We start from the raw sequence: 27216 nt of genomic DNA, 5'->3' as shown, positions 1-27216 counted from the left end.
TTTTTTTTTCCTGGGGCCCAATATTTAATTAGCTATATAAAGTGGATCAGCTTTAGCTGTACCCCAAAGTCCTCACTGAGGAAGTAGGATTTACAGGTCCATAACCCTGCTCCAAAACAGCATGAGGCAGGATTTGACAACCTACCTGCTGTGTTAAAATGGTAACTACCTGGCTATTGGGAAACAGTATCTAGCCAGAGCCAAAAATGTCTGGTTCCTGCCCGTCCCTTCTGTTATGCTTTATTTGGTAGTCATGATCTGAGGAGGCCTGACACTGGATCTGACGGGTGAGATAGGCAGGAGAAAGCCTCGCTGAAAATGCCCCTGGGGTTAGGTGTGAGCTTGGGATTTAAGTGTCTAGCACAAGCAGGATGTAGGCAGTTCTGACATGCCCACTGGCAGGAACTATGTGGACTTAAGCATCACTGGGGCAACTACAGAGTAACAACAGATAAGTAGGGGTTTCAAGGATCTTAGAAGCAGTTAAACGCTGCTGAAAGAGACTGGAAATTAAAAACCTATGTGTGTAAGATAATTTTTAAAATGGGGCTTGGGTATTTCTGAAAATATCATCCTGATAACTCAAAACTAAATTTAAATACACAGTTTAAATGCAATTGCATTTCTTTTGTCCTACAATATCATAAAAACTATTTTTAACAGATTATATGCTCGATTATATATTCTTTTACAGCAGCTTCATGGCAGGGAAACTCCAGCTGAATAAAGCTAATGTAACAGAGCAGAAAATCAAGCACTCTGTCTAGTTTCATCTAATCTCTAATTCACATTCCTAAAAAGTTAAAGAGACGCAGAAGTGGACCCAAAGATTAGGGGATATCAAATCTCCAGACTTTTGGTCCAAGTCAGTCAGAATGCTCCTGTTTCACTGAGTATCAACATTACAAGGTCTAAACAGTCTGTCCTGGTTTATCTAAGTCAACAACCTTGCGCCTATTAGCAGTTAACCCATGAGACTGCCCATGCGCTTTAGCACAAGTATACTTTGAAGTACATAAATAGACACTGTTTACTTTGCTAAAGCGGTGCCACAGTTTTAACATCTTGAAGGGCTGAACTTCAAAGACAACAAGGTTTACTAATTCTTATAAATATCCTCCAAAATATAACTTTTCATAAATGCATGACTGTTTTCAACTATGTTGACAACAGTACCATGTCCCCTGAAGTTATTTCAGAGTCCTGACTGTGTGTAGAGCTGATTCCAGTGTCAGAGTCTGTATCATTTATGTCCAGATTAGTCACTCTATGAACAAAGTCAGGAACAGCAATGCTGTTACTGGACATGCCACTGCCCTTGGATGGTTCTTCATTTGATGGAAGCCTAGTTTCGATGTTGTCTTTAACATGTAGTAAATTAAATTCTTCTGTAAGAAGTTCATATTCTTTTTCCTTCTTTTGAAGCAGTGAGTCCCTGTATGTAAGTTCTTTCTGAATGCAGCTCAGGTATGAGTTGATTCTCAGACCGTCTTTCATACTTTTTTCCAGCTCATATTTTACACTTTCCAAATCTGAGTTTTCCAGTTCAGCATTAGCAGCTCCTTCTGTGTGAATATCGTCTCCACTTTTTTCTGTGCATATACCGTGTACCTCTCTTTCAATTTCAGCACATAGCTTCTCTATTAATTGTTTGTGATGTTTCAGTCTCTCTTCAACCTGTAAAATTCCATCACTTTTGCTCAAATAGTCATGCATGTTTTTCTGATCATCTGGCCTACTCCCTTGCTGCTCAGCCTCACTTGGATTGATCATTAAATAGGAGTCCTGTACATAATTTTCTCCATCATTGGCCACACGATCTAGATGGAATTTTGCTTCACATTTTTCAATTTCCATATCTAGCTCCTTCATTCTAAGGACTTGTTGATGAATGGTATGATCTTGAGAAATGATCAGATGAATCAGTGTCTCCATGTTATCTCTCTCTTGCTGAACACTGTCCTGTTTAAGCTTGGCCAGTTTCCGGAAAGTCTTCCTCACAATTTTCTTTTGCTTATCTATTGGCAACATCTTCATGTAATTTGCTGGACTGAGATCCCACTGTTTTTCTACATTTTGTACTACCTTAGCTTCAGCTGTCTTCCACAATGGAAATGAGAGGAAAGCATCTGACTTTACCAACACAAAATGCAAATTAGACTGCTCTTCCCCCCAGGCTTTCCAAAGTCTCAGAATCTTTGTCAAGGGAGGAAGTACTCGCTCTGAGCCTCTCCATTTTTCTACAATGCAGTAATCACTAGGTTTTCCAAAAAGGACCTTTTTGTCTCCAAAAGTTGCTTGATGTTCCTCAAGCAATGCTTGAATGACTTCTGCACAAGTGGTGCGCTTTGTCAGGCCACATACAATCTTCTCTTCCTGACAAACCCAAACCACAATCTCTCTTTCATTTGAAGCCATGTCCTTGTTGGGAGACCTGGAAAACAAGAAGAGACCAAATATAAATTACATATCAATGTCACAAACTGTATGAATAATAACAATAATTCCGACATGACTACCACGTTGAAAAATTCCCATATTATTTTACAAGACAATATACTTATTTAAATTACATGAAGAAATATCATTGGATTAAGAAACAGAAAACCACACCTATTTCAGCTACTGCTTTAAGATTATTACTAGTCCAGCTGGATGAGAATCTCACACAAAATGTCATTTATCAAATTTAGGTTTTGTACACTTAAGTGTTTATTAACAATCAGTGATAGATTTTGGTAATCTGCATTACATTTCCAGACTGTTTTAGGATAACATAGCTTTTAGATCTGCATTTCTGTTCTCATCACACTGACACTGCACAAACTTTTGTAAGCTCTTAATATCACCGAGGCTTCTGAAGGAAAGAACGATGCCTCCAAATATGTACTGCACATAGATGGGCTGAGAAAAGACAACTGAACATCTAAGTTAAAAGAACTTGATGACAGGATAACTCTATAGCTCTTTTGCCACACCTGTACCCATACAAGCATAAACACCATTGTTTTCTACTGTGATGTTTCACTGACAAGTCTCAAGAAATGTGTTGCTTTTCCTGAAGTACCAAACAGCCTTAGTTTCAGTGAGTTGTGAGAGAATACCAACTGCAAGAGAATACCTATATAGGTCCCCATTTTATAACCTTTGTAATTATACAGAAATGCCCGAAAATGTATAAAGGTTTTTTTTAATTATTATTTATTTATGAATTCCAATGAATGTGTAACTTGACATTAGCAGATAGTGCCTTCTTATACACTGATATACCTAACTTCAGGTGTCTAAGAACCCATTGCGGCTACTGCAGCTGTCTGATCAATACAATCAATGGAGCCTAGAAAGCCATACATCTGACCAAATGTAGAAGTTCACAGTTAACTCATCAGTTTCTCCCCCTCTGAGTAGCCCTGGACCGCCATATGCCTACATTGGCAGAGTGGCCTTGCGAAACCCAGGATATTCCCACCCTCTAGCCTCCACATGCATAATTTGTCGCTTGCCCAAACCTGGTGATTTGGCCTCTTGTCTAAAATGATAAAACAATAAAATCCCTGAGGAAAAAGGTGTTTCTTTGGATTTTCCGATATCACTTCCATTTCACTGAATGAATGAGATTTAACCCAGTTTGACAGAGAAAGCTTGAAAATGAAAATGACAATTTTCACGAAATTTGGACAATATTCAAAGGGCGCAAAATGACATTTGGTTCTATCTGGGACTGCTTATTTGCAGCACTTTTCTAGTCTTTTGAGATGTAGTAGGAATGGAGTTTTACCTGGCTTAATTAGGGTTATACCCTATGATTATTAAAGCAATCCAACTTGTTTCTTTTTCTGAATTATTACACAACACTACAGACACACTGCAATCTAATAAATTGAACTATGATTGACTCAGCTCTAGGTGCCACTCTGACCAGAAGGCAATGATCCTCAAAAGACAGGAGTCTGCAAATGAATACCAATAAAACCTACAAGAGTGAGTTTATTAGTATCATCGCACAGGAGATCTCTGTCCGACTGCGCTGCTCCAGGTCTTGGAACATTCCTCTGTAAAATCTGTGTTTTGGTAGATTACTCTGAGTAATGACATCATTGTCCCACTTCAATAGCTCCCTCTTACAGACCATCATTTTTACAGTAATTATTTTTTAAAACTGGTGTTCAGAAGATTAACAATGTTTTCACAGACTACTTCTCAAAATAGGAAAGCATATGTCACAGACATAGAAAATGGCAAAATGGCACAAAGAAACAGAAATATTCAAGTTTAAATGAGCAGAGAGGGAGTGAAAGATGATATGAGATTAAACAGCATTACTGTTAAGTATGTCACATGCTAAAAGTCACTATCTGTAAGTGGTTTTAGGTTTACAGAACACATGATGCTATCGAAATATTTGTATCTGTTGACGGATTGATAGTTAAATAAAACTTACATAAATAGACAATTGCAACATAAGTTAGCTGTGGCTGTAAAATAACTTTTTTTACACTACAGATATAAAAGGAATAAAAAAATAAAATACAGAGTTACATTATAACTTAAGCATAAATTTATGTAAAATTAATTATCAAAAATGCAGTGTCTCAAACCATATTCACTCCTGATACATAAATAATTGACCTAGAAATAAAAGTGTATTACCAGTCACTGAATTTCAATTTATAAATGTACTGACATGAAAAAAGAAAAAAAGACATAAAAATATAAGAAATATCAAATTGGGACTTTAAGGCGGTATATTCTGTATGTCTTTCCTGGTTAGTTTTTGGGTTTGGTGGGTTTTTTTTAATCAATAAATACATTTTAGAGAGTGTTATCTCAGTCTTTTACCATACTTTTGGGAGCCCTACACAATTTGTTTGCACATTGAAACTCTTCCTACTTTCTTTTCTTTCTTGTTTTTTGTCAATTGCCATATTTTCTCCTAGTCAATATTTTCAGTGTGAACAGATTATATGAGTTAAGCAGAAGTTTGTTGTCTCTTTTCCTGCTGGCTCCTTTAAAGCTTTCTTATGAAGACAGTTTCTCTTTGTGATATTAGTAAATCTTCACATAAATTTGAAAAACTCTAAATATCCCATAGTATTAGTGTACTGATAAATACTTTTATTATACCCATTTTTTAAATGGAATTCCCACGGACTTCAGCAGGAGTTAAGAATCTTCTGGTGGAAATACATTGTTTATTGTAAAGCAATCTCTACAGGATCTGTGCAAACAATGTGGATATAAGCCAACGTTCTTAAATTACTGTTACCAATAATTTTTTAGCAGTTTATCTCCCAGTGTTTTGGGGTGTTGTTTTTTTGGGGAAGGATTCTTCTTTACTTCATCTATAACATATTTAACATACTGAAGTCCACAACTAATAGTGGGGCTGCATGAATGGATAATGTATTCATGTGCAGATACACAAAGAACTCAAGTAGCTTATACATGTATGTACATATAGCATATGTAACATACACCTTATAATTATATTGTCACATTTACAGAAAAGGTGAGAAGAAAAAAAAATTCTGAACATCACTAATTCTTGGATTAAAACAGAACTGTAAAGTGCAAATTCTTTCATTATTTTTTCCATGTGTTTGTCAAAACTTATACTATGTTCATTTTTATTCAGTAGCCTCACTAAATTTTTGATCTTTCTTTTTAACCAAAAAGAATTAGCAAGTAATTTATAATCCTACAGTGCCATGGAATTCTCATACCTTCCAAAAAATCAAAAGTGTTCTTTATTATGTTCCACTAAAGAAATGGTAAACTGATGTGGCCTACCATGAACCTTTTAAGTAAAATTTATTGTATAATTCTTTAATCATAGTTAATTCAGGTAGTGCCAAACATAAATGAAACTTCAGTGTGTCTGTCACAGCATAATAATTATTAAAGACTTGCTTTCAGGATGCAAGAAGATGCTAATACTAGGAAACATCTTTCATTAACCTGTGCTTTCCTCATAGAAAGTGGAGAGCAGATTCTGCATATATGAAGTGGAATTCATCTCACTCAGGGATCTGAAAGTTAGGATTTCTTTATAAATTCACCATTAAAGTTCCTCTTTGTCATGAGAGAGTAGACCTCCAAGGAGAATACCACCACAGCCAAAACCATTTATGATCATTGGGATAATCCTCAAATTAAGCTATTTCTCTCCTTCATTAACTACAGGAGACCTATGTGGCTCCCTTAAACTAAACTCCTCATTTTCAGGTAGCTACATACAGGCGAGAGGAAGCCAGTCAGATTCTCATTTATTATCTGAGAGAAATTTAGCAAGAATGGCTCAGACAACAGTAGATTTAATAAACATAACTGTGGGACCTACACATTACAACTTCACAGCTTAGTTTAGACGCTGACTATTCCATTTGATGTTCGATTTATTACTACTATTTCTATGGAAATCCATTAAGTCTTTTCAGTACTAAGCAAAATGTAATGCAGTTTGTAACTCCTTGTCTTGAATAAATGTTGGTCATTGGCAGCGACTTTTTTTCCCCTGAGATGTAATAGTAAAATAGTCAATATTCAGCAACAAGAGCTGCTTTTAGACAGTCATTTTAATGAAGAGGCAAGCTTCTCATATTTACTGGTTCCTTGCCTTTCACATCCTGGAGTTTTCTAAAGGAACAAAAACACCTATAATTTTTCAATAACTTATAAAGTTTGTAATATGAATTTGTAATAGCTAAAGTGTTTTTCCACTTTAAATGTTTGGCTTCCTTGAAAAACATTTCCAGTAGCAACTTCTTCAAAACTAGCTAGGCAACTTATTTTTTTCAAAAGTTTACTGCTGTTGCTGTAAACAGGCTTTAAAGCTTTCAGTTCTGGCTTGAATTCTGTTTCCTTGAACTGATCACTGAAATGTTCCATTTATCCATCTATGATTTTAAAGCCTCGATGTTAACAACATGCACGTCTATCTTTTTTTGCAAAGTCACTTGTTGCTCAGGAACAGATGTAAATTTAAACTTCAGAATGGTCAAAAGTACATTTCCAATCTTTTTTGTTTGTTTGTTTTTATTGTTAGTTTAATGCTTTCTACTCTTTGCTTCTCTTCATGATGACCCCAAAATATATTCTAATCATGTTATAGACCTCACACAAAGTCTTGATTGCCTCAGCACAAGCTGATTGTTGCACATCAGATATATACTTCATTAATTTACCATTCAGGCCTAAGGGAAGAAAGGTAATACATTCCAGCAATGTACAGACAAAATAAAAACATGTACTTATGTTGCACAAAGTCAAAATATGAGATAGCTTAAATGCTGGAAGGCACTTTTGATATTCATTAAATTTAAGGCATGTCCAGCACAAAAACATACATATCAAACGCATACATTTTTTGCTTTCCTAAAAATTTTAACATTATTCCTAAATATTCGATATATAGTTTTACAAACAATCATGCCAATCAGATAAGGGGATGCACCTACTTTTTTAGAATTTCACCTTCATGTCTATAAGATGTTCATTTTTCCTTACTAATTCCAGTAAATATTCTGTTGGGACTAGATCACTCACATATAACATTTTTAGCAGCTTAACACAGTGTTTCTGAAATGCTGTTGACACTAAAAGAATATTTGGTTTTTGCTGAGAAAAAAACATAGATAAAATTCTTCTCCCCCTTCACTGTAATAAATTCTTTGTAGATATCCACAGGAAAATAAAATTTTCTCAACATTACCGTACTTCTGGATGTACCACACCACACACACCCCCCCCAAGGAAAAATGAAACTGAGTAACTCAAAAATACCTAGGTAATTGCTAGAAATTTCACAGCAGGACATGCCTTTACTAATTTTAAATCAACATGAACAACAGATCCAATTTTAAGTCAACATGAGCAACCAACTCAAAGTTTTTGTGTGAGGAAAGGTATTTAAAACTTGAGATTATGTTTATGAACAAACATTTTATTAGTTGTCTCCTCCCAGTCACTGAAATAATTTATACAGATAAATAAATCTATATGGAAAAAATAAATTATAGGGAATAAAAAATCTGCTGGTGAAAATAAAAGCACACATAGCGATACATTAATCTTTTTCTTGAAAATATGTACAACTGTTGATAATGTATACATTTGCCATCAAAAAGATCATTCTGGAAAGCCATTTGTGTGAAATATCTTTGTCATTTTTTTCACCAATTCTTGTGAGAAATTACATTTTATAGTCTTAATTTTCAGAGATGGAAGAGCTTTTACATATTATATATGAATTAAATTACTGTTGACGGCATAAAGTTATATCTGTTAGTAAAAACGTTTGTGGGTTGGAATATTCCTGTATTACTTAGCGTAATAATGTCACCATTTTTTCTTTCACTATTGCATCTGTAAGTGGCACATAATCTGTAATTAGTAATTCTTTATGTCCAAAGGGTTGTTTCTAGTGTTATGCTAGCAGATGATGTAACTAATTTAGACCATTTTGGTGTAGCAAATTAATCAAATTTTGTACTTGTGAGGAGATCTTTTCTTCTCTTAATCTATTTTTTTCTTTTTGATGCTGTACTTTCAACGTACAGAAGACACAGAAAGCCGTATGACATGATAGTCATTTGCAATGCAAGAAGAGCTACAGAACAATAATCTATATACAGCCTCCTATTGACAGTATAAACCCTCTCAATAGTGCATTTGAACACACAGTCTAATCTACAGCAAATCAGATAATTATGGTTTACGATTGATGGGCTGACATGATGGGATCCTCAGCTGACCACAGCTCTCAGGTAGGTATGCTGTTGTCATGACCTCCCCAGAGCAAGATCAAAGTGCTTCTAAACTTCTAAGACGCAAACTGCTACCTTACGTCACGATACCACCCAGAACAATTCACTTCTTCAATGGAGAAACTGAAAGTGGGTAAGTGACAGAACCAGGGGGAAAAAAAAAGGCTTTAAGAGACAACCCTCCTGCTGCCTACTGCTTTCTTGCAGTGGAGTCCTTGCCTAGCTCTTTGGTATCTGGAATCTCAGTGCTTTCCTGAGTCCACTTTCAGAGTCCACTGAGAAACATAACACTTTCAGGCAGACCCAGGCAGGGCTGCACTCCCTGCGTCTCTCAACAGGCTCCCCCTTCTTTCTCAAGCTGTACGCTCCCAGCCCATCACCAAGACTTCTGTGCCTCATCTCCTGCCTACCATGCTGCACAGCAGGAACCTATCTTCCAGCCAAGAATGCCGAGCTGCTGAGCCACTTGCTCTTTTGAAAAAGGTGTGACACAATGGCATAAAACATCTGAGGAAAATAAGACTTCTGCCACAAAAACATTGAATAATCCAGTGTTTTCAAGGGGGTGGGTGGTGTCTGAGCATGCTGCTGGGGAATGTAAATCTGCCCACTTGGATCCTGGCAAGTCTGTATTTGTGCTATGGTCTTCTCTTTGCTCTGCACCCATAGATGTTTCTTCCATGTGCAAGAGCCCAGAGAACACATGCCTTGTTAAGCACTCGCTAATAACATTGTTATCTCTATGTGTCAGATCTGGGCTATAGCTACCTATCAAAGAAATCTGATGGCTTGTAATTCTATTTACTTGCTGGAAATAAGGAGAGGTCAATATTACAGGGATATCTACTTCATACAGACAACCTGCATTTGTAGTGCAGGACACACACTACATGTCATTTGAGAGCTCTGGATACCAATGACTTTTACATGTCAAGGTGTATAAAGGCTAATTAGTTTATTAGTCATCACATTCCATACATAAATGATAATATTATATTGCTTTCATTATTTATTTTTCAAAACCTCAGCATGTTACTATATATATATCTCTATAAAAATAAAAGCATATATGAGACAGTCGATGATAATTTTGAAATAAAATATCAAAAGATACTTTGGCTTTGTGGGGTTTTTATCTGTGAAATTTGCAAAAAAGTAAAATTATTGGCGCCATGTGTTGCAGCCCTTGCTTGGAAGAGACTAACTTAATTTGATCCAAACAGATTTTGTACAGCAAGTTTAAGCATTAAAGCTATAAAAAATTACACAGCCCATATGAAAGGTAAGGTCAGAAGTATTTCAACCTTTCAGAAAAAAATGGATCATATTAAAAGTTCATACTAAGTTTATTCAGATTATCCACATTTAATACACCTTTTTTCTCAACTTTCTGTCACCTTCTGTAAAGTCATTCAAAAAGCAATAAAGGCCAAATCTTATACTCAGTATGCCTCCTGCCTAAGTAGATTACATGCTTCTGAGTTTCCTAAGGGCAGCAATGAGGAAGTATCTACTCTATCAAGCACCCTATGAAGCTGGAATTACTCCAAAGCCTTAGGGATTCAAGACAGCCTATTAACTAACTGCATTCCTATTCCCCTTCACCTGTCCCAAAAACAGTATTAATGGAGGCACAGTTAATGTCCATTATGTAGGAGATAGAAATGTCCATACATGACATGTCAGAAACTTGGTCCTTCTTCCCTTCTGCATCACACAAAAGTCAGGGCAATGTCTAGTTGAAAAGCATCATGGCAAGGCAGGATTAGTACTTTGACTACAATAACAATAAAACGCCTTGATGTAGATAATCAGAGTAGTCCCAATGCAGCAGGAGGACTTGGAAAGAACACCACAGAACTTGCAAAAACAAAATAATTATTCCAAAAGAAATTAATTTCTCTCTGCCATCTGTTTTTGTATCCATTTAATGTTGCTCTATAAGTCTTCCTCCTTTACAAAAATGTACATAAGCATTTATTAAAAGTAAAAAAAAATTAGGCATCTAGATACTCCTAGTTTTCAAACATATACACAGTAGTTTGGATGTTCTAATTGAAATATTTCAGATATTTTAAACAAGAAAACAATTTAAACAAAGTTTATTTTAACTACCTACATACAACACATTTCTCCTTGTATAAGTTTATGTTCATTTTGTAATTTTTTTTTAAAGGCATAAATTTTTAACTCAGACTCCCATACTGTCAGGAAGCCTTTATGAAACATTTTAATTAGCAACAGCTGTTGAAAGTTATGTCCTATATCAATTATTTTGCGCACTGAAAACTATAACTAGTTCCTTAATCCCTTCTGCAAAAGAATGCCATCACCTCAGCTAGATATTGTACAAAATTGCATACATTATAATTCAGCAATGACCTATGGTTGAGACTTCTGTTCAATCAATCATTTTATACTATATTAGAATCGGAACGGGATAGTACTGTTCTGTCATAAAATAAATAAAATGAAAGTTATGACAGTTTTTGAAAAATAATTCTCTAAGATAATTATTTTATTACAAATAAGTCATTCACAGCAGAGCTCTTACTGACTTGAAATGTCAGACCAGTAAAAATCCCATGGGAAATCATGCACTTCATTCTCATAACTGCACTGCTTGGACACAGGTGCCTGTTCAGGCACCGATATTTAAGAAAAATAAAAAAAGGAAAAAACTCTGACAGTATTTCAAACAGATAGAAATAAAAGAAGCCAACAGGAAGAAGCAACAAGGACTGAGTAATAACTCTATCATCTGGTAAGTAGATGGATAGCAGAGCTTGTACGATGTAGAAAATAAGCCAAGACATTGCACTAAGTCAGAACATTGCACTAACAGAAAGAAGTAAAAGACATTGTAAGAAGAGTTATACATCATGCTCACTAGATAAGAGTGGTAGTTATGACGGATTTTCCTGAACACTGCCCTGTACTCTCACTGCACCCCCCATTTAATAATGACATGACTGTGTCATTGCTCCCATGGCTGATACTGTTTTGCAAGATCTCATTTGTAAAGCCCAAGTGCAGATTTTCAGCAAAGGTGACCAAAAGGCTACAAAGTCCTCCACTTATTAGCTCTACCCTATACCATGATTATGCTCCCAATCACTTAATCTACCCGCAAAAGCAAAGGCTGCAGTCTCCATTCAGATGAAGACTGCATCTTCCCCTGCCCTTTTCTTCCTGTCTTACATCTGAAATTATTCCTCTCTCCCTAAGGGTACACATTCTCTATAAATTACATCTACACTTTAAATCTGCCTTCCTGTTAGACAAATCATCATTCCTCCATTGTATATTCAAAGTCATAAGGTTGGTAAGTGGATATTAGTCAAAAAAATATTTGGAATTGCAGTAACATCAGCAAGCGTTCTGTGTACACAAAATGCCATGGAAGGTAACAGCTTCATCGTATCAGGTCTGTATTTGTGGTGGCTGGCCTGACACAGCAAAGGTTTGAGAACAGAGGAAAGCTGTCCACTAAAATATTTTCCAAGACGAGCAACAATAACATTAACAATTTGCTTTACTGGGAAAACATGTTTTGATGTGTATATTGCAACCGCTGCTGAGGAAGCAGCTGTGCTACTGGAATGGAAAATCCAGGGAAAACTCCAGAACCAAGAGTCACTGACATACTCAGTGGCAGTAATTCTCTAGACCATAATGGGGGGAACTGGAAGATGGGCAATTTCAAATAGCTTAGTGTTAGAAAGCAACATTCAAAGTTTAGGAATATCAATACATCAAGTGTTACACCTTGATTTTGGGCACTGAGTAGTTCTTGCTAGCAGACAGAGAGAAGATGCTGCTTTTTATCTACCACAAGAATTTTGCTACACTGCAAAAATACAATTCTCTGTATTGTTCCTGTGTCTATTTAAGTGCCTATGCAAATGTAAGCACTGGTTACACTGTACAAGCTTTATGGGGCTCCTATTAATAATGTACAGAATGCATCTAAAATTTCAACACTTGCAATAATACAGAGGAAGCAGAACACTTTATGTCACATTCAGAATACAGGCTTCCAAATGATAAAGCTAGAGCTGCTATTACAGTTAATAGAAATTTGGTTTATCTAACTTCTCCCATTAGAATTTTTATAATTGCGTTTTAGAAGCACCCTGGCTGTTTATGAGCTTCTGAGATCAAAGAGAGGAGGGGAATTCCAAGGGCTGAAAGCATGATTGTTTTTGTTGTCCCATGAAATTGAGTTCAGCTTTTGTTGAAAGGCAAATGTATACTATTTCCCTCCCCTGGGTTTGTTGATATTTTGCTCAGTGAAGAAATAAACACACAAAGCATTCTGAGGTTGGGCCTGAACTGCCAAAACGTGAATAAAGCACACTACCTGTAGACCAGTGATGATTAGGTAAGTTGAAGAAAAGAACAAGATACAGACAAGGAAATAAGATTTCATTCCACCTTTCCAATACTCCCTGAGCTAAAGGAGGCTGGGATGGTTACCTCCTTATTAACCCTTATACAACGTGCATGGCTCAAACAGTTCAGTGCACCTCTACTCCTGGTGGCACTGTGTGAGGCAGATGCTAACCTCATGTACAACGAAACGAACGAAAGTCCAGATGGACTTAGTTTTTCACCAATCTTCAAGCTGAGCTCAGGCTCAGCAAAGCATCTCTTCTTTCCTTACAGTCTTTTCCTGATGGCTACCTATTGGAACTACTTTTGTAGCTGTGTTAGCTGAAGTCTGTGGTGAATTTCAGAGTTTGGGCACTGTACTTCATGATTCTGAAAAGGAACATTGTAGGAATCAGTATTTTTATCTTCTGTTTTTTAAACACCCTAACATCCCCAGAGCCATCCCCAAAACACACAAAATTATTTACAAGACTACTACTTTAGAAAAGTGATCATCCCAAATACTATTTTTACTGCTAAATCTAGTCTTATAGCTTAGTGATTTTATGACTTAAAATATCATTAAGTAATTTAGGCAATCTGATGTCTACCTGACATGCCCATCTCCTTGCTTGTGCCAGCTCTGCTACTTTAACCAAAGGGTTTCCAGCTCTATAAATTGGTAGCAAGCTAATTCAGAAAACAAAGACAAGAAAAAACAAAACAAACAAACAACAACAACAACAACAAAACCAAAAAAAAAGTAAAGGAAAAAAAAAAAAGAGGAAACCCAGTTTTTGTTCTTTGACCAGTGCTCCCTGAGTTGGGTTCCATGTATCAGGTAAGAGTAGTACCAGCGCAGAGGAAATGGCAGAGAGTGGTCAGGAGCCTGGAAAGGGGGCTGAGGACTGCCCTTTGTGCAACAGCAAGGCTTTAGATCTGTTCTGCCAACTCATCAAACGTTACCCTTTCTTAACTTTTTGACATCTAATGATTTTCAAAATAGCTTTTTTTGTATATCATAAAACCTAGTTTGAGTATCTCTTTAGTTTGCCAGGAATGAGAAAGGAAGGACAGGCTTTAATTTTCTTCTGTATTTATTGCAACAAATTTTGCAGACAGTGAACCACCCCACTTTGAAATTGTACTGTATGATCTTCCCCATTTCATTTGCTTTCATTAAATTATATTGAAGATGTCACCTAAAGGGGGTTCTATCAAGACCTCATTTACAATCAGTTATTTTTCTCTTCCCACCCACCCCCTCCAAATTTCCCTCTTGAACTTTCTGGAAGATAATTCAGTGACAAATGTGTTCCATTACTTACAGCATCTGAAGACATGAAAGGAAAAAAAGATGAGATGATTAAGTGGACTTTGCATAAATCTTCACCCTAAAGAGCTAAACTGAATACTAGATACATAATTATGCTAACAAGAAGAGTTGACATAATTTTTTTAAAAGAAACCTGAAGTGTTTTAGTGTCCATTCACAATCCAAGAGATTTGTGCAGTTTATGCTTTCAAGTAATTTTCTAAAATTGCTTATCAATTAATGCTTCAATATGTAGTTAGTCATACATAGGCTGATAGGGTTGCTGAAATATCACCACATCCTCTCTAAAGAAGCTACTGAACAAATTAAATAAATTGTTAACCTTACTGACTGTGCTCTGCCCTAGCAAGGAATATGCTAAAGGTGGCACAGGAGCTTGCGAAACTCATTCTAGCCAGCTCAGCAATAGAGACAGTGAAGACAAGAAGAGAGGAATTGCTGTCTGGAAGCAAGGTTAATGCTGGATCATAAAGATCAAGAGTAATGGAAAATTCACTGGATTAATGTAAAGAAGAAAGTGTAGGCAAGAGAGATATGCAGAGAATAGCATCCAGCAGCACACGCAAATGATTTTTAGCTGTGAGAAGATGAAGGAAGCTGACTGCAGAGGGAAGACATTCCATGATTCAGATAAAAAGCCATGTGAATCCTAAAATATTTGAATGATCATGACTTAAGCTCAAAAACTGATCTACAACAGAGATAATGAGTTTCTAGCTGGGGCCACCTGAAGAGGCTTGTAGCCATGTCAGTTGTCCACCACAGTCCTCCTACTGGAACAGAGCTGCTTGACTGGCCTCCAGATTACATAGGTCATGATGAATTAGGCCATAAAGATAAAGGCCTTGTTAAACCATCTAAGATAACCCACCTGAATGTGATTAAACAGTTTAGGAAGAAATAATTCAAAAATTTGATGCAGCTGAAAAGATGGTAACCCCTGGCAAAAGATTTGTGATGGACTGTGAGACCAAGTGTGGGCCAAAAACCTGCAGTAGGCACAGCTGAAGCCAGACAAGGCCAGGTGTCTGTGGCTAAAGACCAAGGCAGGGCCAAGAAATAATGGGGCTGGTTTTGCAAGACACATCCATGGCAGGATAGTGATTATCCGAAGAGGGCCATGACACCACAAGGACAGTGCAAACTGCTGGTTGTCTTTGCTGTGCAGAAAGTCAGACTGAGTCAACATTCAAATTAATCCAGTGTTTATTTCACATATCCAAATGTCTTTGCAGGTGAGGATCTTTTCAACATCTGAGCAATGCAGATGACTTCATAGCTCAGGGAGGATAAAAAGGCAGTTTACTTCTAATAAGGCACTTTATAAGCTGAACGAATACCACAGCAACAGCTGAATGAAGGCATTCTTCCTTCTGCCATGAGAACAATTCTGTGATGTTTGGAGAAATATACATATTTAGTATTCTTCTGTGACATGTTCACATTCTGTTTGTTGCTTCTGACTTTTAAAGAACTCTTTTATGTATGCAGTTTTGTAATATGTAGATGCATATGTATGCAATCTACAGAAATGGCTATTTCTGCACATATTGTTTATATATATGATGATTTGGGGTTGTAATATGTTTTATTGTACGTTAGATGTAGATGATACAGGTTAGGTCTATAAGATATGTGACACTATCTTATGTGCTATACATATGCATTATATGATCACATACAACACAAACTGTCATATATGCATTTATGTACTGAATATATGGCTACCATGCACAAATACTTCAGCTGAAAGAAATATGCTTAATTTTAAGCACTGGTATTAAAGTTTACCATGCTACTTAGTTCACTGAAAATGGATTTGATTCCAGCTTATCCACAGCAAGGTGAGTTCCTTCCATTACATCAGACCCCTGCCTCAGTTGAATGTATACAGAAGACCATACTCAGTTTTGCCAGATCCACAGAAGGTACTGAGGCATTGCAGACACCAAGTGTTACAATTTCCAGGTGTCTTCCCCACTGCAGAAATTCATAATTCCCTCTTGGGACACCTAAACTTCTACAAAAAGTGCTACAGAAAAGTTCAGTTCCTAACGGGATTTGCTGACACCAGCAAGTTCAGCAGGAGCTGACCTAAATTAGTCAGAAACACAAACAGAAGTGTGGGACTTGGGTACTGTTAGACTGCATTGAGATGTTCACTGCATTAAAAGAATACAATATTAATTAGAACAATGACCAAAAGCCTGACACCTTCAACATGAATCCGCGTCTTTCTCTGGGTTACTGTGACACATACAAGCCAGCACAAAATGGGACAGCTTCAACAGGAAACACTGAAAGCATTTCAGTTTAGAATAACTTGACTGGACTTTCTGGACAAACATATGTTGAAGACGCTAGTGTGGGCATCGTACAGGGTGTTTGGCCACCAGGATGCCTTTGTGTGTTGTTGCACACATTCTGAGCAGGGCTATGAGATGGGACCTCATGTCACCTTCTTGATTTTGGTAATGTGTAAGGGAGGCACATAACTGCAGCGTATTCACGACCAGTGGAAGACATGATGGGAGTATAGGTGACTGAGGAGTGCTGCCCATTAAAATGTTACTACCTAAAGGTTTAATCGTATTTTTGTGAACATCAGAATTCATAAAGCTTGTATTAGGTGCCTACAACGGCATTTAGTACCAAAATCTCCTTCATAAATCTAGCTAGCTCTTATTACTTACATTTGCTCAGTACGTGCCCATTTTATATCTTCTCTCCTATGTATGGTACTACCTTTTACAGAAAACACATTTTTTAATTTAATCTTTTGTTATATGTCTTTTGTCACCAGATATTAATTGCATCACAAGCTGACGCACTGTTGAATTTATCTCCACATATTCTTGTAGGGAGAGAACTCCCTTTTACAAATCAAATGTCAAAAAGATTTAGGCCAAAGCTATCCACTCAAAGTTCTCACTCTGGCTAACTGAATTGGTATCTAGAGAGATGTCCAAAGCAGGACATCCATAAACTTCCTTTGTTTAGCTCTTGTGCAAAACAGATTGCAGGACACTGAATTAGCAAATGGCGAACATGCAGTGAGTAAACACTTTTGTAAACTGTGGTTTATGTGAGTTGCCCAACATCAGGTAGGAATTTTGTGGCAGGGGCAGGGAAGACATCCATGCTATTAGGATGCTTCTCCCTTAATCATACATTGTCCACCTGTAATTCACCTCTCCATTCACTATTCCCTTTTTAATTTCCAAAATGAATGGCACAAGATGGTTAATTAGGTGCTCCACAAAGTCTGAGCATGCTCCATGAAGACCTTCCCTTTGAAAGGGAGTGGGGTGGAGCTCATGTCATCCACTTTAAGCTATTTAAGATGTAGATATGCAGTCAAAGATAATTTTCTGACCTTCCTCTGTAATCAGTGGCATAAGATAGGCAACTCCAAAAGGGTGACTAGTCTCATACTGAAAGCTTGTCTAAGGCTGAATGAATTGCCCTCTGGAAGTGTTTAGATGTATCCATTAACTACAAAGAGTACCTAGATGACTAGATACATATATACTCAATGGCTCAAGTTGAGTAAGACGAGGCCTGACTTTTGTGTTTTACCATGTACCTGAATCTTATGAACAGTATGAGTTTCAGTAAAAATAAGTTCTGCAGTTCCAAAAATAACTCAGATCTTTGACACCTGTAGTGACCTTCATGAGTAAAAAAATGTGATTAGTTCTCTACCTAGACCTTAAAGTACCAGAAGTCTGAGAAAGTGCAGTAAAGTCAATACCAATCCTAATTTTTTTTGTTAGAAAACTGTATTTGTACAGAGCTTTTCAGTAAAACGGGATAGTGACAACAAGGTGGCCCCGAGAGATACAGGCAATAATCAAGTTAAATAAGTAGGAATCAGAACCTGTCAACAGGCAATGCCCAAGTGAAACAACAGTTCAGAACACCAATTTACAAATTATGAAACCAACAGAAAAAAAAGCAGCTGAAAATCAGCATATGATCCTGCATTTATAAATATCGCTAAACCACTCTTTGATAAGTGAACAGAATCTGGTAACTTCCTGTGACAAATGAGGCATCCTTTATGTCATCAAAACCGTGCCCCAACTGTTGCTCTGAAAAACTTTGTAGTTTAAATGTGCTTCCACAAGTGGAAATTACTCTCTGTAAAAATAATGCTTTTGAATTTGGAGGAGGTTGGGGAAAGCAAAGTCAGGTGTTCCACATGGATGAAGGAATCTATTAACACATAGCAAATTGCAGGTTCAAGACCCAAGGGCAGACTCTCTTAAAAATTAGTAGTCTTCACTCAACTACATCATTCCACTAAGGTCATGCATCCTTACAAGTTAAAGTGAGGTAAATATATTTATACCTGATCAAAACACAACTTGGTCTAATAGATTATTACATTTTTCTAAGCCTGTTTTTGTCCCTGAACACAGGAATGTTATGCTTTTGCATATTTATTTTAAGCTTTGTTAGTTTTGTATTATTAAAAGGAGGACAAAATAAATATATTATTTTTCAAGAGAGCTGATTATATCTTCCATTATGGTGAGAAATTCATAATTTGGAATTCTTTACATTAATGAATGAGAACAGCTAGGGTTGGAAAATAAAGATAGATAATTAATCAGACTGGCAGTTTTGACAGTCAAAATAGACATATTATGGTTAGGTATTTCGTTTATAACAAATACCTACCCTCTGTATAAATATGTTTTCCTTCTAGCATTACTATGCAGCTGACTGATGAATGTGAAAAAAAACCCAAACCAACCCAAATAAAAAAAACCCAAAAACAACCAAACACCCAAAAAACAACCCCAACCCAGGAAAACAGAGGTTTACATCACCTTCAAAATTACAACATAAGAAATAATTTGGTAGCCTGGTTTCCTCTAATGCTAATGCTCAAAAAATGTATGTCTAGCAATCATCTAAACTACAAATTAAATTATTCCAATTGACAGAGGCAAACACATACTCAGGCAGACAGGAGTGAAACAGGGAAAAGTTGGGTGAGCAAAACACATCTTTAAATAAAGTGCATTTGATAGGTGTGCTAAACTTACACTAGAAATTTTCTTCCAAGTTTAGTGTCTTTCATTCCTCCTACATTATATCAGGACTTAGGTTTCATAGAATTAAAAATATAATTACATGACAATTTTATTATCATTACCAGTGAAAATCTTCCTTTCTGATTTTTAGCTTTAAAAATTAACTTTCTTTCCTTATGTTGACCTCACAAAACCACTTCAAAATCTGTTAAGATACACATGGCATTTTTTAATATATTTCCCTCTCTGTGACATTGCAAGCCTCCTCACAAGCCATTTTTAACATTATGAAAAATTTTAGACCATTTAAAATTCCACAGCGAATCATGTGAAATCAAACCTAAACAATCCAGTGTATTCTCATTTGTCTGCACAGCAGCCAGCTCTAGTGGACTGTACAAAGATTAGAAACAAGGAACTCCCAGATTTTATTCATACCTTTCCCACTAACTGGCTTTCACACTCTGCAGTTCTACAGATTTTACACTGTCTAGTCATGCCCTATTTATTTTCCTGAGGCGTGTAAATATTATCACCCAAATTACAGCTAAGGAAAACTAACTATGCTTATCAGTTGTCTGAGGTCACAAACGAGTTGGTATCATTACCACTATTAAAACACGTGCACCTTAAGTGCGTTTCTAGATAGGTTGAGACAGGAAAAGGCGACTAGTGGGTCTACCTGGTGCCTACTTGAGGCAAGTTCCTGAAAGGTGCTCAAAAAAGTTTTTTTCTGGATAAGGTTCCAAAAAAAATGCAACTTCCAAAATCACTAATCATCTCCTGACTTTTATATTTATCTGTAACACATAAGCATGATAAATGATTTATGAAAATTTCTGATTTTTATTGCAAGAGTTTTGCAGGTCCATGGAAAATTTACAACCCTGGAAGATAAAATGCCATCACCAGAATTTTCATAAAACCTGTACTGCACTCAGTTCTAAGTAATTTTTTTTTCTAATGAGGACACAGGTATTTAATACTTGATTTTTAAAAAGACCAGATGCAAACTGATCTGATGGAAATTTTCAGACAACTCTGCATGACATTCATCTGTAATACAATAACTTACCTACCTGAAATTACACTGAACTGTATTTGTTTAGTACCTGTGTTCTGTAGAGGATGGTTCTGGCCTTTGTTACACAAATGAATTTAGTCATCTATTTTCCCCTCTAATTCCATTTGGTTGGTCACTCTTCATCCTGAAACCATCTGACTCTTATCTGTTGTGTCCTGTGTGATACTTGGTGAATTGCTAGCATGGTAACACTGCAGAAGACAGAAAGTCACCATCTTAGGAGTATCGTAACACATAAGAGAAACAATAGAAGCGACAATAATAGCTGTTACCTATGCACACAACTGGGTTCCAACACGTCCAACATTCCATTCTAAGCTTCACTTTGCGTGTGGTCTTAAAGAAAAACTTTATCTTGCATCATCCTCTCAGTGGCCATTAATAAGGATTTATCTACATACTAAATATAGCAGTTGGATGAACTAATTAAGGCTTGTACAGCATGTGTGATTTAATGCTTGCAAATAATAATGTTTAAGACCATACTCTTAAATTGTCATTATTCGTCATATAAAACAAACAAAACAAAAAAATTAAGATTGTCTGAGTGTAGGTCAATCAAGAGGTACTACTCTGTGATTGTCACCAACTTTAATAGAAGTTATTAGAATTTTAAAAATCCCTATCTCCAAAAACTTACATCTCTCTGCTGAAATCAATACACATTCAGCAACACATCTGAGCCTTTTGCCTGCAGGTAAAATACTAATTTTTCATCAGTAAAATAGAAAATCCTCACTGACCAGCAAGAATTTTCCTCTGTAACACCACTGTTTCTTTGAAATGCATCTTCTCAGCCTGGTTCTACATCATATTAGTGTTTCAGATTAGCTTCAGCTTAACCTAAGTAATACTCTTTCCTTAGATGGTGTAGTATTACATGCATCTATTACTAGTTTTATTTACTCCTTTGGAATGAAATTGCTGTCCACCCTCCTGGAATAGTAGATAATTAACTCCTTAGAAATAAGGTTTGTGTTTTGGTAGATGACAAGCTCTTCCTGAAAGTGAACAAATATGTACAAAGATTATTATAAAAGGTATGCAACCATTTTGACCCCTGAGACAAAGCTGAGAAGCAAGACCAGAAAATAAATTGTAATGCATGAAATCTGGCTCAAAAAGTAAAAACTCCTTTGATAGTTCATAAATACATCTCCCACTCAAGGAAAAGTAAAAATATAAAGAAGAATGGGTTCCACCATTACCAAACAAGCACCATCTTTTCAACCTAAAAATTTAACACAGATAGCACCACTGATTCTAAACAAGGTTTTATCTACCCCCTCCAACATACATACCAAATGCCTGGTAGTCCTGAATCAAAAAGCACCTTTATAGCTTCAAATAGACTTTTCTCCGAGTATGCTCATCCAAGATGACAAGTATTAGACATCTCACATGATCCCATGAAACTTACAGTGCAGGTCATACACAGTTCATTCAGATAAGCAGCTGATCTCCAAGAGCTTTTCCAGTCCAAACCTAAATGCTGAGCATTTTCAGTTTTGCCTCACCAAGGCTTAAAATGTACAGCAGTGTACTCAACTGTACAGCAGCAGAGATGTTCAAGCTAATACTCGAATCACTGCGCTAACCAGGTGTGATGAGAAACTACTGAAGGAGGGGAGGAAGGGAGGGAACATGGTAATGCAAGGTCAGTATCAGATAGATGAAGTCTCTAATCTAATTCATTACTCTCTACTGTAATATAAAACCTGAGAGAATAATTGAATGTTTCTTTCACTGGGGAGGGGCCTCTGACTGTCAGGATGGGAAGAACTCCCTCTATATCCGTACGCATGAATGGATATATATGGTCTGTCTTTCTACCTCTGAACCAGAGATGAGCCGATTAAAGAGAGGCGGACATAAAGAGTAGGCAAAGAAAACCTTTGCCTCCCATATAGAAACATTATGCTAACTGCTATGGCACTAAAACATTGACAGTAAAAGCTGTCAAAAACTGGAAAGGAAAAGCAAAAACAATAAATACATTTAAATAACAACAGATTTGTAACACAACTGTTTCATCATCAAACAGTACTCCAGGTTCAGATGTATTGTATGTCAACAGAGAATACTAATGGTTGTGGTAAACATAGGGCCAGCATGAATTACACCGGCAAAAAATATTTCTCAAGCTATTTGTGCCTAAACAGGACAGCCCTACAGCATCAAGAGCAACTGTGTGAAGAAGGCAGATTATCTATACCCTCTTTCTTTCAGTTTGCTACTTCCCCAGCTACAACTTGCACGAAACAATAGAGCTTCGACAAGTTTGGGTAAGGTTTATGTGAAAAACCCAAGGAAGTGGCCTCAGTGGAAGAAATAGCAGTGGAGTTAGCTTTCTTCGCGTGACATCACTGGGCAGATAAGACAATGATAGATCCAGATATCCTTGTGATGATGGGTAACGTTTGAAGTGTTTAAGTGAACCAAGACCCATTCTCAGAAGTGACCAAATCTAGCACCCAAGAGCAGAGAAGTCCTGATCTTACAGAAAATCAATGGGGCATAAATTTCTGTTCTACTTAGCAACCAGGAAATCACATACAAAGTGAAACCCTGGTATGTAAACACTACAAGTATATATGCTTTGTATTTATTTTTGTATTTGGATGAGGAGCTCTTCTGCCCCTGTGCAGCACAATGTGCTAGATCAGTACTACACCTTAACTGCAGAGCAGTCTGTGCCCTTCCCCTTACTCCATCTTTGGCTGAGCATTTCCTCACATCACTGCACTTCCAAAGTGTGATGCAAGCTGAGCTTTCCTCACACTTCCAAATAGCACCTTTAAGAGATGTGTATAAAAAGAAATCCCTTTCAGTTTATCCATGTTATGGAGGCTTAGTCCTGCAGGAAACCGTCCTTTTTCCTTCACTGCCTCAGAGGTACAGCCCGTCCCTGCTGACCACACTGGGATTTGCAGGCGGGTGCGGCATGGCCTCGCTACCTCTTGCATGTATTGCTCTCCAGGGGACACACTGACAAGCACATACACGTTCTGGGGACTATGATTATTTCTGGTTGTCACAGGAGGTCAAAGAACAGTACAAAACCTCCTCATAACTCTTGAAAAAGATAACAAGATCTCACTCTTCTCTTTCTGGCCAAGAAAAATATGTTGGGGCCACATTCCTAGTAGCTGCTCTTCTGGAACCAAACCAGGCGTTATGGTGATCTAATGGTTACCTAGGCCTTGTGCTGTCCCTCTGCATGAGCGAGATTTCAGCAGCCCAGGAGAGTAATACTAGCTGAAGATCTCTCAAATACTAGAAGCAGTTCAGCACAGGTTTTGTCTGCCTGACATTTAATCTCAGTTTTTCTAAAGGCTTGGGGCATCAGAGCAAGTACCCCCGCCTCCTGCTCAAATGCCTCACACACACAGACACAGTTAGACCAACCTCTTTGTTTAAACTCTGAGGTCTCAGGGGTAGAGACTGACATTTTATGATCTGGATGTGAAGAGTCTACTGTGAAACAGGGCCCTGATCTGGGACCTCTGAGCAATGCTGCAAGACAAGCACTAATTACAGAGGTGTCATCTTGTTACCTGAGCAAGTGACTGTAAAGTCTTCATTCTGCTTCTGGCTCTTCTTCCAACTACCTTTGCTGCCTTGACTTAGCTTTAAACCCTCCTCCTGTAAGCACAGATTTTATTCCTCATTTGCTTATCTGATAACTCTCAAGAATTATATATGCATGTAGCAAATGGTCATTAATATCTTTCTTCAAAAAAGCAAAAACCTCGAGTTTCTCAAAAAGATGTACAAGCACTAGATCTAATAAACAAAGCAGCAGATTAAAGATATACATATATGTATGTCCCTTTTTGGTCCCTCTTTACAGGTAGGCAGACCAAGACAAAGTAATGAGCCACAAATTCCAACTCCCCAACTTCTGCTTTAAACAGTGTCAAGGATTTTAAGCTAACTTCCTTTTCAAAGTTTCAAACAAGTTCACAAAGATACAATTATAAAGAAAAAAAAAGTTATTCCATAGCTCTTCAATCATACAAGACCCTTTTTACTAACTGCATAAGCAAAGTTTCATTCTCAAAATTCAGAATCAAAAGCTGATGTTAAATACACAGAAATTTAAATACTTGAGATAATGACACATCTTAGAATTTGGTAGTTTGCTTTGTTCTTGACACTGCCACCACCCCCACCACCCCTTTTTCTGTAGTCACAAGACTTTCAGCCCCTTCTTATTACCACAACACCTCTCTGCCATTAAAGGCATTAATTTATTTTTTTCAGGGGGGAGGGGGGAGGAGGGTGAACCGAGAAGAAAGTGCTAGATGTTCACAGTAATGGTTCCTTTGGTATGTTAATTTGTATTACCTATTTAAAGCTTTAGATTATGACTTTCTTTTCCTGAGGAATATAATGTCACATCAGCAAACAAGTGAGATTCATGCAATTAGTATGAAGATATTTTCAAAGTCCTAAAAGAGAAACAGTTTCACTGCTGAACAGGGTGGAACTGTGCTTTATGATTTAACACCGTTCAGGTAATTGATGGCAGTAACAAAATTTCTGGTTTAATACTAATAAATTTACAGCTTTGGTAAAAGCAGGTCCATGTAAAAGTTCATGTCCACCTTTCCAGATCTTCTAAACGTAAAATGGCCACATGGGAAATACATAAAAGTTTTCCTATTTCCAGACACATTAGCAAAATACACTGTTTAATCAGTAACCTACAATATTAATAATTCTAAAATAGTATTCTATTTTTAAACTGTGACTGTCGCAGTCTTTTTGATTTCTATTCCACGTAACAAGCTAAGTTAGTATTTTCACACAATCCCAACAAATACAGCTGCCCCAGAATAACTTTCACTATATTGAATATGAAAAACAAAAGCCAAACATGGAAAAAAATCAGGACATTTTTACAAGACTTTTTTAGGATCCAGTTATATTCCCTCTGGAAAAGGTTTTCCCTTGCATACCCTTAAATACAAACTAAATTTCAGTGGAGAGCACCTGTCAAAGTGGGGAAGAGATTACAAGTGATTTTTCAGTTCCCACTGAGCTAAAACTTCAGTGACCAGTTTCTGTTCAGTCTTAGCTAGACACGTTCAGCCACTGTAAATTCCATAGGGGCCAAGCAAACCTACTCCACTCCAAGCACATACAGTCTTTATAAATCGAGTGCCATCCTAGCACTTAAATTGATTACATAACTCTTTTTCTTCATTTCACAGCTGGTGTGCACAACATGTGGAAGCACGCACAACACGAGGGGCAAAGTCCCCATGAAGGAACTTCGCCGGAGCCAGCCCAGGGACCACAGCTGTCTCACCCTGAATAGTTTTCTAGGCAAAAAAACCCCAAACCAACAAGAGAAAAACCCCACCAACCCCCCCAATAAACAATACACCAAAGCCATAGGCAGTCAAGTCCAGCTCAGACTAAAGGCTAACCAAAGCAGGCATGCTCCCTGCCCACGCTGGAAGACCCGTGCTCTCCTGCCTCCCAGGCTCATAGACAGCGGACGAATTCAGGGACAGGTCGATCCTAAGCGATTGCAGGCTGCGGCTCGCTCTCCCAGGGAAACGGGGGGAAAGCGGACGGCGAAGGGCCCGGAGCCCGGCCCGGCCCGGCCGTGAGAGACTCGGGGAGCTTCTTCCCAGCACGGGTGAGGGGCTCCAGGCTGCCCCGGCCGCCAGCCCCTGCGGCCGCAGGCAGGACCCCCCCGCCAGGGCCGCCAGCCCTCCCTCCCAGCCCCGGCCGAGCCTCACCTTGTTAACACGGGGGGCTTCCAGCGTCCGCCTTGGTTTAGACGGGGCAGGTTTGAAGTCGGGAAGAGCTACCTTTCTCCTCACTGAAAATACTGCCCGAGAGTCAAAGGAGACAGAGCGAAGAGGGGCGAGACAGGCCCGGGGCAGGGGGGAGCGCCCCTTCCTCCGCACACGCCGCCCGCTGCCCCCGGCCCGGCGCCCGCCCGCAGGTGAGCGCCGCGGTGCAGCTGCAGGGAGCGGCAAGGACCGGGGCAACGCATCCTCCCCCCAGAACAACAATCAAAGTATAAAAGAAATCCATCCCATACCGCCCTCCCTTTTCCTCCGCGTACCCACGCACTTTACCTGTTTTTATGCCGGGTTTTTAATAAATTCCTTCCAAAGGGAGCCATGATCCCAGCGGCAGAAGCATAACATCAGCGATCCCCAAACAATTCGAGGGTGTTCCCTTCTCCCCTATTTTTTTCCCTGAGCGCCTTCCAGCTTGTTAATAGTCACTGAGCGTAGCGATGAGCTGGAAGTTGTGCAATTTACTGCTAACTTTGAACTCCGGGTTGTTGCTGCTGCTGCACCTTTGGAGTCCTGCCCAGCTGCAAACTTGAAGGAGGCGTTTAGGAGCAGGAAAAAGAAGGGGGGGGGGGGGGGGGGGGGGGGGGGCGGAATACGCACTTGCTCCTGTGATGTGAAGTTATGCACAGAACTTGCTAAACTTTCAGGCTTGTCACCCTCAGGGCACCAGCCATCGAATAGGCAAGAAAGGGGTTTTCTCCAGTGGGGAACTCTGTAAAAACACAAAACAGAAGAACTGGAAACTTTCCCCGGGAGTCTCCAGCCACCTCAGGTCAAGCCGTTCAGC

General features: G+C 38.1%; 1 protein-coding gene across 4 annotated transcripts; it reads right to left on the bottom strand.

Annotated features, from left to right (window-relative positions):
- On the bottom strand, nucleotides 1-26976 carry RASSF9 (Ras association domain family member 9). Of its 4 annotated transcripts, XM_027794246.2 has the most exons (3): nucleotides 26706-26976; nucleotides 20633-20795; nucleotides 1-2434 (listed from the first exon to the last, which is right to left on the bottom strand). In XM_027794246.2, the coding sequence occupies exon 3, from the start codon at nucleotides 2416-2418 to the stop codon at nucleotides 1159-1161; it is 1260 nt and encodes a 419-aa protein (XP_027650047.1). In that variant the 5' UTR covers nucleotides 2419-2434; nucleotides 20633-20795; nucleotides 26706-26976; the 3' UTR covers nucleotides 1-1158. The 4 variants fall into 4 exon arrangements, with proteins under 4 accessions (XP_027650047.1, XP_027650046.1, XP_005242699.1 ...); XM_027794245.2 differs by lacking the exon at nucleotides 20633-20795 and having other exon boundaries at nucleotides 26706-26973; XM_005242642.4 differs by lacking the exons at nucleotides 20633-20795; nucleotides 26706-26976 and adding an exon at nucleotides 26361-26613.
- Between the last annotated feature and the right edge of the window lie 240 nt (nucleotides 26977-27216).

The sequence above is a fragment of the Falco peregrinus genome, chromosome 6, assembly GCF_023634155.1.
Source record: "Falco peregrinus isolate bFalPer1 chromosome 6, bFalPer1.pri, whole genome shotgun sequence".
NCBI lineage: Eukaryota > Metazoa > Chordata > Aves > Falconiformes > Falconidae > Falco > Falco peregrinus.
This window is presented reverse-complemented; position numbering and strand designations above follow the sequence as displayed.

Coding starts and splice junctions, on each gene's coding strand:
- RASSF9 (XM_027794245.2), bottom strand. CDS start 26,752: ATGGCTCCCTTTGGAAGGAATTTATTAAAAACCCGGCATAAAAACAG. Junction 2,435..26,705: donor AAAACCCGGCATAAAAACAG/GTAAAGTGCGTG, acceptor CTTGTTTTCCAG/GTCTCCCAACAAGGACATGG.